This window comes from Podarcis liolepis, assembly GCF_965112155.1.
Source record: "Podarcis liolepis genome assembly, chromosome: 7".
Lineage (NCBI taxonomy): Eukaryota > Metazoa > Chordata > Lepidosauria > Squamata > Lacertidae > Podarcis > Podarcis liolepis.
In genome coordinates, this window is record NC_139561.1 from 83,360,936 (window position 1) to 83,376,852 (window position 15,917).

At 47.1% G+C, this 15,917-nt stretch overlaps 1 protein-coding gene across 27 annotated transcripts in view; it reads right to left on the reverse strand.

Annotated features, from left to right (window-relative positions):
- Positions 1 to 15,917, reverse strand: part of ARHGEF1 (Rho guanine nucleotide exchange factor 1) — a 71,921-nt gene that overhangs the window by 23,134 nt on the left and 32,870 nt on the right. For 7 of the 27 annotated variants that reach the window (XM_083515775.1, XM_083515774.1, XM_083515773.1 and 4 more), the window contains 10 exons: positions 15,837 to 15,866; positions 14,589 to 14,691; positions 13,266 to 13,359; positions 12,159 to 12,194; positions 8,932 to 9,081; positions 8,700 to 8,802; positions 8,015 to 8,026; positions 7,001 to 7,189; positions 2,801 to 2,985; positions 1,109 to 1,255 (listed from right to left, as the gene is read on the reverse strand). In XM_083515775.1, the coding sequence (XP_083371901.1) occupies positions 1,109 to 1,255; positions 2,801 to 2,985; positions 7,001 to 7,189; positions 8,015 to 8,026; positions 8,700 to 8,802; positions 8,932 to 9,081; positions 12,159 to 12,194; positions 13,266 to 13,359; positions 14,589 to 14,691; positions 15,837 to 15,866 (1,049 nt within the window). The remainder of the gene's footprint in view (positions 1 to 1,108; positions 1,256 to 2,800; positions 2,986 to 7,000; positions 7,190 to 8,014; positions 8,027 to 8,699; positions 8,803 to 8,931; positions 9,082 to 12,158; positions 12,195 to 13,265; positions 13,360 to 14,588; positions 14,692 to 15,836; positions 15,867 to 15,917) is intronic. The other 20 variants (XM_083515764.1, XM_083515762.1, XM_083515759.1 and 17 more) reach the window with 5 other exon arrangements.

A 15,917-nucleotide genomic window follows, 5' to 3' on the forward strand; every position in this document is an offset into this window, starting at 1 on the left:
GAGTAGTAAAATCTGTTGGAAATGTAAAGAAAAGGATGGTGATTTTTACCACATGTGGTGGACATGTGATAAAATGAAAGAGTTTGGGGAATCGATCTATAATGAATTAAAAAAGATGCTTAAATATACATTCCCAAAAAAGCCTGAAGACTATTGCTAGGTTTGACAGGAGAGGATATTAAGAAGATGGACAAAAGATTATATATGTACGCTACGACAGCTGCCAGAGTTTTGATAGCCCAAAAATGGGAAACACATGAGATACCAACTGTGAAGGAGTACGCGGAATTAGCAAAACTGACCCATGAGATTCGTAGTCAGGAGGAAACAAAGTACCAAAAAGAATGGAGTAAATTTGTGGTCTATATAAGTGAGAACTGTAGAAATTTGAAGACGTTAGCAGGACTGAAATAAATCTTACGTCATGGTTTAGTTATTATTAAGGAACTGTGGATTAGGGATTGGAATAAGAAAACCTGCGGAAGGGAAGAGGAAAGTTAACTGCTCTACGGAGCGCAAAGTAAGGCAGATGTAAACAGATTTGAAATATTTGTGTATTTTGTTGGTGGTGGTGTATTTGAAATAAGGTGAAGGTAAAGGGACCCCTGACTGTTAGGTCCAGTCGTGACCGACTCTGGGGTTGCAGCGCTCATCTCGTTTTATTGGCCGAGGGAGCCGGCGTACAGCTTCCAGGTCATGTGGCCAGCATGACTAAGCTGCTTCTGGCAAACCAGAGCAGCACACGGAAACGCCGTTCACCTTCCCGCCGGAGCGGTACCTGTTTATCTACTTGCACTTTGACGTGCTTTCGAACTGCTAGGTTGGCAGGAGCTGGGACCGAGCAACGGGAGCTCACCCTGTCGCGGGGATTCGAACCGCCAACCTTCTGATCGGCAAGTCCTAGGCTCTGTGGTTTAACCCACAGCGCCACCTGCGTATTTGAAATGAAAACTTCATAAAAAGCATTTACAAAAAAAGGAAAGAAACACATAGCCAAGGAACTGCAGCTATTTCAGGAAAATAAACCTGGCCTGTGTGTGTGTTTCTGGTAGATTGCCTCGGCTGTGCCTCTTCATTCCGAACCCCACTTCCTCTCCCATGCACTCACTGTGTTCATCAATCAAGTCCTCCAAGCTGGGGAAGATGTTGGCCAGTTCCTTGTAAATGAAGTGCTCCTCAGCCAGCAGAGGTTGGTAGAAGACCTCCAGCAGCACCCGTAACATGCGCAGGTGGGCATGTTCCGTGATGAACAGCTCTGTGGGAGAAAAAGGCAGAGGGAATGTCAGGACAGGTGTCCTCTGCCCATAGCGCAACCTTGGGCAGAATAATGAATATAAAGTAGTTTTTTCACTCCCTCACAAACCTCTTTCTAGCCTTTTTTCCAAGCAAGCCAGCCTTTTTATTTCCTTTTAATTAACGCACTGCCCTTCATCCAAGGATCACAGTATTCAAGGGCATATTCCAGCAAGGCAAAAGCACTCGAGGAGGGGCGAGTGGCTCAGGAGGGGGCGTGGCCTAGGGAGATTCCCAAGGGCCAGACAGAGATGGCTTGAGGGCCACATTTGACCCCCCAGGCCTGAGGTTCCCCATCCATGCTGTAAGGTCTATTCTGCCTGGACACTGAGGTCCAGCACCGAGGGCCTTCTGGTGGTTCCCTCACTGCGAGAAGCCAAGTTACAGGGAACCAGATACAGGGCCTTTTCGGTAGTGGCGCCCTCCCACCAGATGCCAAAGAGAACAACAACTCCCAGACTTTTAGAAGACTTCTGAAGGCAGCCCTCTTTAGGGAAGCTTTTAATGTTTAACAGACTACTGTATTTTAATACTTTGTTGGTAGCCGCCCAGAGTGGCTGGGGAAACCCAGCCAGATGGGCAGGGTATAAATAATATATTATTATTATTATTGCAATTTAGATATTAATGTGCATGAGAGATAAACGGGAGGCATGTCAAAGAAAAGAAAGCAGGGGTTGCAAGTACCGCACTGGTGTCGATGGGGTGGGTGTGTCACACTTATAATTTCTCTTAAAAGGAATAAAGCAAGTTTCTAGTCCTGCTGAAACAGGGACAATTCAGTTATTCAAAATATCTGCATCTCGCCCTCCACCCACAAGGAACGGGACAGCTAAATTTAAAACAACAAATCCGTTAAGGCAAAGCCTAGCGCAGATAAAATTTACAGTTAACACCCATCACAAAACTGCAGAGCAACGTCTATAAAGACCCTGAACGCTGACAACTGAGTGAGTAAGCAACTGTTTTTAAAGTTATGTGGCATAACTGAAATTGGACTGGAATTACATATTAAGCGGCAACCTTTCCTCATAGGGAGAATTCCCCATCGCAGCTAAAGAAAAGCGTACCGTATTTTTCGCTTTATAAGATGCACCAGACCATAAGACGCACCCAGTTTTTGGAGGAGGAAAACAAGAAAAAAAAATATTCTGAATCCCAGAAGCCAGAACAGCAAGAGGGATCGCTGCGCAGTGAAAGCAGCGATCCCTCTTGCTGTTCTGGCTTCTGGGATAGCTGTGCAGCCTGCATTCACTCCATAAGACGCACACATATTTCCCCTTACTTTTTAGGAGGGAAAAAGTGAGTCTTATAGAGTGAAAAATACGGTATATCACTCTTAGAATCATAGAATTGTGGCGCAAGGGTCATCTAGTCCGACCCCCAATGTTTTGCTTTGTGCTCAGTTCCACCCTCAGTTCCACCTTCCCTTCACTTGTCTGTTTTCCCAGCCCCAACCGATGCTGTTCTGAAGTGGGAAACCCGGGGGTAAGAGCGAGCTACGTACCATTGATGACCTCTTGCCGCTTCACTTCGCTTTTCTTCAGCCTGAGGAGGGTGTCGTTGGGGACGAGCTCCCGCCAGTTGGGCGGGTCCAGCTCCAGTTCCGAAACACGCGGCTCAGTCTCCTCAGACTGGGGATGCAGAAAGGACGGCGGGGGCTCCCCTACCCCGGCCCCTCCGGGCTCCAGACTGCGGAGAGAGAGAGGAAGACACAGAAAGTGAGGGCAGGCCAGATCAACGAGTTAAGCATTGTCAGGGGCCCATCCCAAAGCACTCCAGCAATTTGTAGTTCTCACAAAACTACAATTCCCGTGGTTCCTCGGGCGAAGCCGTAATGGTTAAACCTGTGTCTACATTTCCAGCATAGCTGTATCGTAAAATGGCGGGTGCAGAAGTTCCTCCCACCTGAGGATCATAGCTGTCAACGTTTCCCTTTTTTAAAGGAAAATTCCCTTATTCCAAATAGGATTCCTCGCAAGAAAAGGGAAAAGTTGACAGCTATGCTGAGGATTTCCCTTCTGCCAAAAACTACGTGACAGAGAAATCGGTAAGGACACATTCACAGAGCTCAAAAAGCACCTCCATTTCATGTCTTATCCCACTAGATCCAAGTCTTTTATTTTAATTTTTAATCCCTCTTCAGAAGTTACGAAATTGTCAAGATCAGAGGGAGAGTTGACGCAATTCTCCTCCTTTGCAGCCTCTTCCTTCCCACTGAATAAATCCCATCGTGCTAAGGAATCTGTTGTTGCAACCCCTCCAAAAACAAGATGGAATTGATCAGTTTCTTTCTCTGAGGGTAGAAAGGAAATAAAGATTTAAAAGATCTTGATGTCTAGGGTTGTTCTGCTGCACTGAGTAAAGCAGCCCTTTCCCAAAGAGAGCATCTCAACTGATGGTGCTCTGCAGCCACTTTTGATATTTTGAATCACTACAAGTTTGTATTGTATTGTTTGCTGAATTTGTTTTGTTTTCTCCTTATTTGCATGTTAAAATAATAAAAAATTTAAACACTGTTCTTATTTTGAGCCACTTTGAGCTCAACATTGCTGCTGGAAAAGCAGAATACAGTGGTGCCCCGCAAGACGAATGCCTCGCAAGACGGAAAACTCGCTAGACGAAAGAGTTTTTCGTTTTGGAGGTGCTTCGCAAAACGAATCTCCTATGGGCTTGCTTCGCAAGACGACAATGTCTTGCGAGTTCCTGCTGGTTCCCCCCCCTTTCCTCCCCCTTTTTCTAAGCCGCTAAGCCGCTTATCAGCTGATCCGATCAGCAGATAAGCTGCTAATAGCGCTAATCCGCTAATCCGTCAATGGGCTTGCTTCGCAAGACGAAAAAACCGCTAGACGAAGAGAATCACAGAACGGATTCTTTTCGTCTTGCGAGGCACCACTGTACAAATATTAAATCAAACCACCCGCTCAAGTAATTGTTATTAATATTTTCCATAGACATCTTCAATTCACCAAATGCTTTTTTATTCTTTTGAGTGTTTTCTCCACTGGCATTTTACCACTGGGCAAACTAGCAGGAGAATTTGCCAGAAGATGTAGAAAGGACCAAATGTTTTGTTTGTTGGGTTGCCAACTTTTTTTAAAGCTAGGAGTAGTCTCCACCTGTGGCTGTTAGTTATGATGGTTAAATCAAATCTCTCCAGACAGAACTGTATTTACCTCTCGTAAGCACGAGTTGGGAAGCGGTAGTTTCCGGTTAAATTACAGCTGTAAAAACCAGTTATAGTTTACAATTTCCCATGGGAAGCTTGAAAAAGAAAGTGTGGATTATTCGGGAGAATAAAACTATTTTGGTCCTCCTGGGCAGAACACATAGTGGACAACGGGTGGTCCACAAGCTCTGCACAGATGGTCCACAGAAATATTGTGGAAAAGTTGAGAATCTCTCCATTTGTCTCTGTGCTTGAGTAATTCTTTCCCCAACAATGGAAACAGAGGCCATTTTGATCAGACTACTGAACAGACCAACAAAGTGGCCTATGATTTTCATAATATGGTACAGCACTGGCATAGCCCATTAATTAATTAAAAAAAACACCAGTTAAAGGGGGCTTTCCTAGCAGCTTAGCCTAGGGACCACAATTTCCATAATAAAGAACTGGTTTCAAGTGTGAAGCTGGTATTGATGATGAAGTGTTATAAAAATATGAGTTCTGTGTGTGCTTGGATTTGTCAAAAAAACAAGTTTATTAAGTGGTCCCAGAAATGTTCAAGTGGTAAAAAAAGAAGAAAAACTGAGACCCTCTGCCCTAGTTCAACAGCAGGGGATATAGGATAAAGGTACTTCTTGCCCTCTTGGCACTGTGGCAAAAGGAGAGAAACAAACTGCTGTAGTTTACTTTTCTCTGAAGCAGTCCATGTGTGGAGCTGGAGTACTTCAACCCTGCGGTTAGCTGCAGTGCTTGAAAATTCTCCAGGCGCCAGGCATGTTTTGCTAGTGGGGTGGGTCCACTTGCGACCACGTGGAGATTTCTGGGCACCAGGTTGGCGACTGACGCCTCCATCACGCCAGCTGACGCGTGTGCTGCAAAAGACACGGGTCTTGTGCTGCTGCGTGAATCATGGGCTGGGCATCTTAGTCCTCCATCATCACATGAAGGAAAGTAAGGGCCAGGCTGAGTACAGATATATCCGAATGTGCCGCAGCCTTGCCGCAAACGGAACTCACAGACCACAGTTTAAAAACCTCCACAGTTAACACCATTTCCATTTCCACTGTGTGCAATTCTCTTTCTTGTATATTGGGACTAACAAACTGCTGTAATAATAAGCTACAGTCAAGCGACGTAACCGAGATTAAATAGAATCATAAGAGCCCAACCCTCTGGCGAATAGACACATATCCGAATGTGCCACATGGCGAAGGTTAATTAGGTTTAGGGTGCCATTCAGCTGATCTACCTGAGTTTCCCTTCCTTTTTATTTTATTTATTATAATTATTTATTAGTTTTTTTAACATATCATTTTCAATTGTAATTAAACATGCTTTTACATCTTATTCAAATTTTTGACTTCCATCAATCCTGTCTGAAAATTTTCCAATCTAATCTCTCAGTGTGCATTTCTTATCTTCCCTGTTACATTTCAAACTCATAACCAATATCTCTATCTTTTTCTACTTTGTAACACTTTGTATATTTCTCCTTACAAAACTTATTGTACCAGTAGTAGATAGGTAGCCGTGTTGGTCTCATCGTCTAACATTGTGTATGCCATCAAATGCCAACAGTGTCCTTCAGCTCTCTATATTGGACAAACAGGCCAAACCTTACGCCAAAGAATAAACGGACATAAATCTGACATCAAGAATCACAGAACAGAACAGAGAAACCAGTAGGAGAACACTTCAATCTCCCAGGGCATTCTATACAAGATCTCAAAGTAGCTGTTTTACTACAAAGGAATTTCAGAAATAGACTGGAAAGAGAAGCTGCTGAATTACAACTCATTACCAAACTTAAAACCATGAAAAGACCTGGGCTTAACAAAGACATTGGATTCTTATCTCACTATACATAACTAAACCATTTCTCACCTTCCCACCCCTTGCCTTTTCCTGTAAGACCTATTACAGTCGTTAAGAGTCGTCAACAGGCTCTCCCAGCTATCTGCCTATCTCCCATTCCCACCATCCTTCTGAGTAACACCCCTCCCCACCTTCTCACTATATAGAAGGATCTGGCAACTTCTATTTCAGTGTATCTGAAGAAGTGTGCATGCACACGAAAGCTCATACCAAGAACTAACTTAGTTGGTCTTTAAGGTGCTACTGGAAAAAACTTATTGTAGTCCTACTTGCATAATTTGTTGATTACAGTTGCTCTTCAAAGAATTCATATACTTCTTCCAATCTTTTGTAAATCTCTGGTCCCGCAGGTTTCGAATCCTTCCTGTCATTTTGTCCAATTCTACCTGAGTTTTCAACAATGGTTAGCGGGGGGTGATGGTAGTTTTCTCCCACACTAACCATTGTTGGAAACTCAGGTAGAATTGATCTACCTCAGTTTCCAACACCGGTTAGCGGGGGAGAAAACTACCATCACCCCAGCGTTTAGTGCAGACGGTAAACAAGACCAATGCTGGAATGGGGTTTGCAAAGGCTTGAAACCTGGCTCCTGGTGTGGGCGCCCCATGTCCGTCCCCTCCTGGGGGGGGGGGATCTCCAGAGGGGGAGAATCTCTTCACCTACTTGCGACTCCCCTGCTTCTGCCGAGCCTGTTCTAGGGACTGCTTCTCCTCCATCTCATTGGCACGGGCAGCGGCCTCGACGTCCACGTCGCTCCGCGATCGTGGCTGCTTGCCCTTGGCTGAGCCGCGCAGAGACCGCTTCCGCTCGTATACCCGCAGGCTCTCGGAGCGGCCCAGCTTTGCTGACAGCCTGGCAAGGGGGTGGGCAGGCAGGCAGGCAAGACGGAGCCAGATGGGGGCCACAGACACACACCAAAAAAGACGCAGGCGGGGGGAGAGCCGTTGGGTTGGACGAGCCAAATTTGGAGAGGAAGGAGGGCGGTGGAATGAGCCACGGGACACGGGAGGGCCACGGACCAATCACGAGAGACGGCGGGGCGGGGCGTAGCGCGCCGTACACCAGTGGGAAAGGAGACGGCGGAGGGTCACAACCAATAAGTGAACGAGCCAAGCAAGCACCCAATTGGGTAGCAGAGGAAAACAGACACCAGCACATGCGGCAGTGGAAAGACAAGGGAAGAGAAAGGGGGAAAAGTTAGAATCCCAGAACCAGTAAGAGATCCATGCACCAGAACAGGGGAGAGTGGGGAGACGCTCCGGGCACAGGCAGAATTCCCCGTGCTGCCATGCAAAGTTTTGATGTGATGCCTCACAGAACAGGTGCAGTCCCTAAAGAAGGAACCCTGTTTCTTGTGAGGGCCAACACCCCACACCGCTAGCGTTACTGGGGCCAGGGAAGAGGGCTCAGAACCTGCTGCAATAACCCCCCAAGTTCACCGCTGGGTGCCCACAAGGGAGGGGTCACTGAGCCAATTAGCCCCACTCCCAACCACCCCTAAACAAACATCGTACGGCGCCCCGCTTGGCAAGCAACGGACTTGGCGAGAGGGGCACCACCGTTCTAACCAGGCAGCTTTGGATAACAAGGTCATACTTAACTCGGCTCGCGTGTCTTTCCCTGAGGAAGGAATTCATGCAAAGGGTGAGGGAGTGTGTGTGAGAGGAAGCCACCAACCTTTTTCGCCTTCTAGAAGGGAAGAACAGAATATAGAAGGGTGATTTGGTTAACACTGAAAGGAGAGACAGAGAGAGAAAAGAGAGACAGAGAGAAATAGAGGGAAGGAATGCTATCCTCATTTTATTTTATTTTTTAAATGGAAGCTATGAGAGAAGAGGGTCTTTTTAAAAACAAAAAACCCATCTTTACATACAAACACCAGAGAACCTGGATGAGAGCAAATGAAGGAATACTGTTCCCTGAGAAGGGAAGAGCCACGAATCAAGTGACAACAGGACTGTGGAGATATCACAAGATTTCCCCCTCTGTGCTTAGGCAAGACCCCCGTATCTTTACTCCAGATTAAACAGACTAGAGCAGGGAATCGGGAAATTCATGGCTTCTCAGATGTCGCTGGATCCCAACTCCCATCAGCCTGAGCCAGCAAGACGGCTCTGGCTGGGGTATAAATAAAATTTATTATTATTATCATTATTATTATTGCTGCAGTCCAAGTCATCTGGAAGGGCAGAGCTTTCCCCAGCCTTAGACTAGCACACCCAACAACTGTCTGCGTAGTCAGGCAGAGCACCACCAAACCACACACAAATAAGCAGTCAAAAGAGGGGAGAGGATTTCTTATCTCTCCCCCGCCTTTCCCCCAAATCTTCCCTTGAGTTTCCCAAAACGGCGCCCCTCTCACCTTTCGTTTTCTGTGCCATCTTCAGCTGGGGGCTGCTCCCCAGCCAGGGGCTGTTCTGTAACCGGGGAGTCCGAGGCGTCAGTTGAAACCTGACTGTCGGCACCTAGAGTTGGCAAAGGGAGGGCAGGAGACATCAGGGGGGGGGGAATGGCCCAAACACCTTCGCCCGCCCCCTTTTTAGAGTTCTCGCCCCCAGCTCCTCCACCCTCAGCCTCACCCGGTGATCTCTCACCCTGCTCTCTGTCATTGCCCTCCCCAGGAGGGGGGTGAACAGTGACGGACACTCCCGCAGGATCCGACCCCGAAAAGCTTCCCTTGATCCGCCCTGGGCCTCCCTCCATCTGCTTTCCTTTCCTGTCCGAGGCTGGCGCCTTATCAGCTGCTGTAAAGGAGACAAAAACACGGGGGGGGGGGAAATAAGCTTTAGAAGACACAGAGTCCTTTGCACATAGCGCTCCCTAATCGCTTTAAACGCACGGTTCTCCTCCCTGGACTTCCCCCGCTTCTGAAGGCTTGTGCACATACCAAACCGCTACCCATTTCAGATGCTGGATGGAGAAGCAAGGGTGCCATTTAAGCTCTGGGTAGTTTCCCATAAGGCACCAGGGCCATAGCTCAGTGGGAGGGCATCTGACTTGCATGGGGAAGGTGCCCGGTTCAATCCCTGCCTAAATCCCTGGAGAGCCACTAACAGTGATCGGCTATTTCAGTGGGACGGTGCAGTAAATACCTCGAATCAGGGTTTCCCCAAACTTTGGTCTTCTCCAGCTGTTTTTGGACTACAATCCCCATCATCCCTGACCACTGGTCCTGCTAGCCAGGGATGATGGGAGTTGTGGTCCCAAAACAGCTGTTGACCCAAATTTGGGAGACACTGGTGTAGAAGAGACTGAGTTGGCCATGTCAGAGGCCTGACTCACAGTTGGGACCACAAGTGTCATCCAGTCCAACCCCCTGCAATGCAAGAAACTTTCACCCAGTGTGGGGCTCGGATCCATGACTCTGAGGTTAAGAGTCTCATGCTCTACTGACTGAGCTATCCTACCACAAAAGTTACTGGGCAGAGAGTCTGATGTTTTGCAGGTGGCTTGCTATGATCAAGCAAACCAGGCCATTATCAGCCTTTGGTTTCTTCAATACAGTGGTGCCTCGCAAGACGAAATTAATCCGTTCCGCGAGTCTCTTCGTCTAGCGGGTTTTTTGTCTTGCGAAGCACGCCTATTAGCGGCTTAGAAAAAGGGGGGGGGGAGCGAAAAAAATCGCAAGACTCGCAAGACTTTTTCGTTTTGCGAAGCAAGCCCATAGGGAAATTCGTCTTGCGAAGCGCATCGAAAAACGGAAAACCCTTTCGTCTAGCGGGTTTTTCGTCTTGCGAGGCATTCGTCTTGCGGGGCACCACTGTAATCCTCAATAATAGCTGGCATTATTTGCCAGCCCTTGATAAATGTATGAATTTATGAGTTTGCTCGAATCTTAACCCTTCACTGAATGCAGAGGTTATGAGGGTCTGCCCCAGTGAAGAATAATAATAATAATAATAATAATTTTTTATTATTTATACCCCGCCCATCTGGCTGGGTTTCCCCAGCCACTCCAGGCAGCTCCCAACAGAATATTAAAAACACGATAAAGCATCAAACATTAAAAACTTCCCTAAACAGGGCTGCCTTTAGATGTCTTCTAAAAGTAAGAGGCTTTTTAGGATTATTTGCTTTTGTGACTGTGTGGAACCCAGTTCAGCTACTGATTGATTTTGTGACTGTGGAAATGGATAAAAGCTCCCCATCCAAATAATGACTATCATAAGTGCAGGTAAGGAAAAAAAGTAATTTTAATTATCATCTGCAATACTGTTTTATTTATTTTATAGTATTGCTTCCATTTTACGGATTAATGGTCTCGTTAGATAGTAAAATTCATTGCTTAAATTGCTGTTTTAGGGGTTGTTTTTTAAAAGTCTGGAATGGATGAATCTGTTTTGCATTACTTTCTATGGGAAAGTGAACCTTTGTTTTGGAACGCTTTGGTTTTGGAACGGACTTCCGGAATGGATTAAGTTTAAGAACCAAAGCACTACCACTGTACAGTAATTACCAAACAAAACGTGAGTGTGAAGATTGAGCATCATTGAGCCTGTGTCATCAGAATGATAGAATAGGGTATCATGGACTTAGTACAGTGGTACCTCGGGTTAAGAACTTAATTCGTTCCGGAGATCCATTCTTAACCTGAAACTGTTCTTAACCTGAGGTACCACTTTAGCTAATGGGGCCTCCTGCTGCCGCCGCTGCGCAATTTCTGTTCTCATCCTGAAGCAAAGTTCTTAACCTGAGGTACTACAGTGGTACCTCGGGTTACATACACTTCAGGTGACATACGCTTCAGGTTACAGACTCCGCTAACCCAGAAATAGTACCTCTGCTAATAGTGCTCGGGTTAAGAACTTTGCTTCAGGATGAGAACAGAAATCGTGCTCTGGCAGCGCAGTGGCAGTGGGAGGCCCCATTAGCTAAAGTGGTGCTTCAGGTTAAGAACAGTTTCAGGTTAAGAACGGACCTCTGGAACGAATTAAGTACTTAATCCGAGGTACCACTGTATTTCTGGGTTAGCGAAGTCTGTAACCTGAAGCGTCTGTAACCTGATGATGGCTTGGGCTGATGGGGGCTGGAATCCAGCCACTCCTCCTTCCCCAATAATTTAAGTGTCCGTGACAAGGAAGAAGAAGAGTTTGGATTTGATATCCCGCTTTATCACTCCCTGAAGGAGTCTCAAAGCGGCTAACAATCTCCTTTCCCTTCCTCCCCCACAACAAACACTCTGTGAGGTAAGTGGGGCTGAGAGACTTCAGAGAAGTGTGACTGGCCCAAGGTCACCCAGCAGCTGCATGTGGAGGAGCGGGGAAGCGAACCCGGTTCCCCAGATTACGAGACTACCGCTCTTAACCACTACACCACACTGGCTCTCTAGGAAAAGCTAATTGATTTTTTTTTTGGGGGGGGGTGCATGTAAAATGTGTAAGGGCACTATTTTGTAAGTGCATAAGCCTTCAGAGAAGAGGGAGGAACCCAGGAGTCCTCTCCCACTTAACATGCCCAATTTTAAGCCAATACAGACACGGTTCCCACAGACAGACACACAGATGGAAACATAGCGAGCAGCCACAGCATGCCAAGGAAGTTGTCCAATAACGCTGATGAGTATGATGGGCTTATACAGGAATGTGTGTGATATGTTAGTAATATAGTATGATCAGGAGGGTGGGGCAGCGGGGAGGGGGAACTTTGTTATGTGAAAGGGGACGTCGTTATGTGAAACCATGAATACAAAAAGTTAGTGCCTGAGGTTACGAGGGAGTGCATTAGTTTAATGCGGACCCCTCCGCAAAGAGAGGGACAAGGTGACACATGGGGCGTCATGCGTTATTGGGGTGGGGGAGAAGAGGAGGAGGGGCGCTGGTACCTTCACCCTCTGGTTTGGGTTGTCTGTAATCAGAATCTACAAAAAATGCAGGAAAAAAAGAAGAGGAGGAGAAATGGAGGAGGGTAGGCAAAACAGGGCAGGGGAAGAGAGAGGTATAAAACCAAACCCCACCCAGGGACAACAGCGCCTGCCTGCGTTAAATAATAATAATAATCATCCTCCATTATTATTATTATTTATGGGCGAAGAGCATGCCAGACTCACCACTCAAGCTGGCCTGGCACATGCAAACTGGACAGTAGGAGGAAAACCCCTACTATAAACTTATCTATAAGGGGTCAACCCCTGATCTTCAGATTCTAAGATACAATTACAGTGGTGCCTCACAAGACGAAAAGAATCCGTTGTGATTCTCTTCGTCTAGCGTTTTTTTCCGTCTTGCGAAGCAAGCCCATTGAAGAATTAGCGGATTAGCGCTATTAGCGCTATTAGCGGCTTTTAGCGGCTTATCTGCTGATCGGATCAGCTGATAAGCGGTTTAGCGCTATTAGTGGCTTATCTGCTGATCGGATCAGCTGATAAGCGGCTTAGCGCTATTAGTGTTATTATCTGCTGATCGGATCAGCTGATAAGCGGGAACCAGCAGGAACTCGCAAGACATTGTTGTCTTGCGAAGCAAGCCCATAGGAGATTTGTTTTGCGAAGCACCTCCAAAACGGAAAACTCTTTCGTCTAGCGAGTTTTCCGTCTTGCGAGGCACCACTGTACTAGCTAGAGAACCTGCTCCAGAGAGGTCAGTCCTAGGCATTTCCAGAGAAGGGATGTTGCTCAGTGGAAAACCATCTGCCCTGCGTGCAAGAAACCTGCCAGTTGGTGCAGGCTATACTGACCTAACTCAGAAGAGGGCAGCTTTTCTATGCAGCCCCAACCCTCCCTTGCCCCTGTGATGCCCTATTGTTTCTAGGATGGGGGCAAGAGTGGACACACCCACTTGGGGGGGCCTGCCTTCATTTCTTCTGAGAAGACCCTTGGCTCTTTTCCCTTCACTTAAGGGTTTGTTTTTTAATGACCAGGAAGGTTGTGGATTACTGAGCTGAGGCAGCCTCCTAACCAGGGCTCTGCTCCTGCCCACAAATGCATACTTACAGTGGGAGTCCCCCCGGTTCCAGCGGGCTGGGTCCAAAATGCTGAAGGTCTTCTTTGATCTGGGAGCTTCCTCGGGCTTCTTGGTCCCCGAAATCTGGGTGAGCAGGAAACAAGGAGGACGAGAGAGGAAGAATGAGTAAGAGCTGCGGCTCAATGGAAAATCATCTGTTTTGCATCTCCAAGTACTGGGAACTTCCCATGTCTTAAATTCTGCCAGTCAGTGTAAGCAATTTGGAGCTAGATGGTCCCAATGGCCTCACTAATTGTTGTTGTTGTTGTTAATACGCCACCCATCTGTCTGGGTTTCCCCAGCCACTCTGGGCGGCTCCCAACAAAATATTAAAATACAATCAAACATAAAAAACTTCCCTAAACAGGGCTGCCTTCAGATGTCTTCTAAAAGTCAGATACAGTGGTACCTCGGGTTACAGACGCTTCAGGTTACAGACTTCGCTAACCCAGAAATATTACCTCGGGTTAGGAACTTTGCTTCAGGATGAGAACAGAAATCGTGCTGCAGCAGCGAGAGGCCCCATTAGCTAAAGTGGTACCTCAGGTTAAGAACAGTTTCAGGTTAAGAACGGACCTCCAGAACAAATTAAGTTCTTAACCCGAGGTACCACTGTAGTTGTTTATTTTCTTGACATCTGGTGGGAGGGCGTTCTACAGGGGGAGTGTCACCACCAAGAAGGCCCTCTGCCTGGTTCCTTGTAACCTCACTTCTCTCAGCGAGAGAACCGCCAGAAGGCCCTCAGCGCTGGACCTCAGTGTCCGGGCAGAACGATGGGGGTGGAGACGCTCCTTCAGGTATACTGGGCCAAGGCCATTTAGGGCTTTAAAGGTCAGCACCAACACTTTGAATTGTGCTCGGAAACGTACTGGGAGCCAATGTAGGTCTTTCAGGACCAGTGTTATGTGGTCTCGGCGGCTGCTCCCAGTCACCAGTCTAGCTGCCGCATTCTAGATTAATTGTAGTTTCCGGGTCACCTTCAAAGGTTCCTAATCCCACCTCTGCCCAAATATGGACTCTCTGGGATGTGTTCTAGATTTATCCAGTTCTCACAAAGGTGAAGCTCTTTTGTTGAAAGGAAAGAGCTAGGACTTTAGTAAACCAGTTTGTTCAAGTTCTCATCATTTGGGGGTGGGAGGGTAAGGGACAGGCACCCAGGTCCCAGATTATTATTCTTTATTACATTTATTCATTGCTTTCCACGAAAAGCGGTCGCTTGCAAACCCACAAAATGCGAAACAACCTTGGTAATCAATCTGAAGCAAATACACAGGGGGGAAATGGTGCCATTCTGGTTTCAGGCTTCTCCATACCTTCTTGCGGAAGAAGTTGGCTTTCGACTTTTTGTTATCGGCCGCTTTCGTCTTAACCCCCAGGGACTTCATATATGTCACAACGGCAGCAAAAATGGCAGAACTAAGGGACCAGAGGAGAGATAAGGGAAAATGAAAAGTTGTTGAGTGGTTGCAGACAGCAACGGGAGACATACAACTTGGGGAAGGCAGAACTGAGCAGACTGGTCTGTTTTCAGTTTTGGTATTATCTAGTCAATTCTCTGGCGACATCAACCGGAACATTTATATGATGCCCTATGATGGCACAAGTCAAGGTCACCAGCAATTGAATTGTCCTTCACTCTTCTCGTGTTGCTATGGTATGCGTATATAGGAGGAAAGCCTATTTTGGTGCAACATTCCCATATATGCACGCTCCTGAAGCAGTATTCCAAATTCTCTACGAAGTGCTTATTTACACACACACATGCACACAGGGTATGATTCATTGGTACAGATCCAAAATTGCCTGTGCCTGTTGTGGGGGCGGGGGTGGGGGGCAGAGGACACCAAGCAGCTGCAATGGGCCTTCATAAAAGACACTTGCCCACACCGTACATTAAAGCATGCTTACAGCTCATGGCTCTGCCCCGCCCCTCCAGCAAAGAATCCTGGGAGTTGTAGTTTACACAGAGCTAATGATTCCCAGCACCCTTAGCAAAAGACTGTTCCCAAAATTCTAGGGGGAAAGCCCTGGGATTTAAATGTATGGCACGGATCTGGTCCAGGCAGGCAGCAGAAGGGAGGGCAAGGGGCCCTGAGATCCAATGGAAATGCATAAACTCTTGCCTGTGAAAAGACCTCAGGTGAAAAGATCTCGGGCGCTTCCAGGTAACAAGCAAGCAGGGCTGAAAAGGACCTTTTGCTCCAGAGCTTGGAGACTGGCTACCAGTTTTTGCAGACTGTGCTGGTTTTGGTGGGCAAGTGGCCTGACTCTGGGATAAGCCAGCTTCTTCTGCCTTCTCAGGCAGGCTGCTGCCTTTAGTCACTGTCAAAAGCTCAAAGGTTCAAAGGACGGCCTACCTCCCCTCCACCCTCGCCTACACACACACACACACACACACAACTTCCTGAGCAGCGGCGGAGCTAAATTTGCTGCAGGTCGCATCTGGCAGTACGTGTGTCATGGAACTCTGCAGGGGCTGCACTGTGGAAATAAAACCATTGAACCCCCCCCCCCTACACACAGCCAAAACAATTGTCTCCACAGCCCTGTCTGTTATGTACCTTTTCTCCTCGTCGACAGAAATGGTGGGGCTGGAGTCGACAATGAAAGAGGAAGAGAAAGAGAAATTATTATTAACTTCA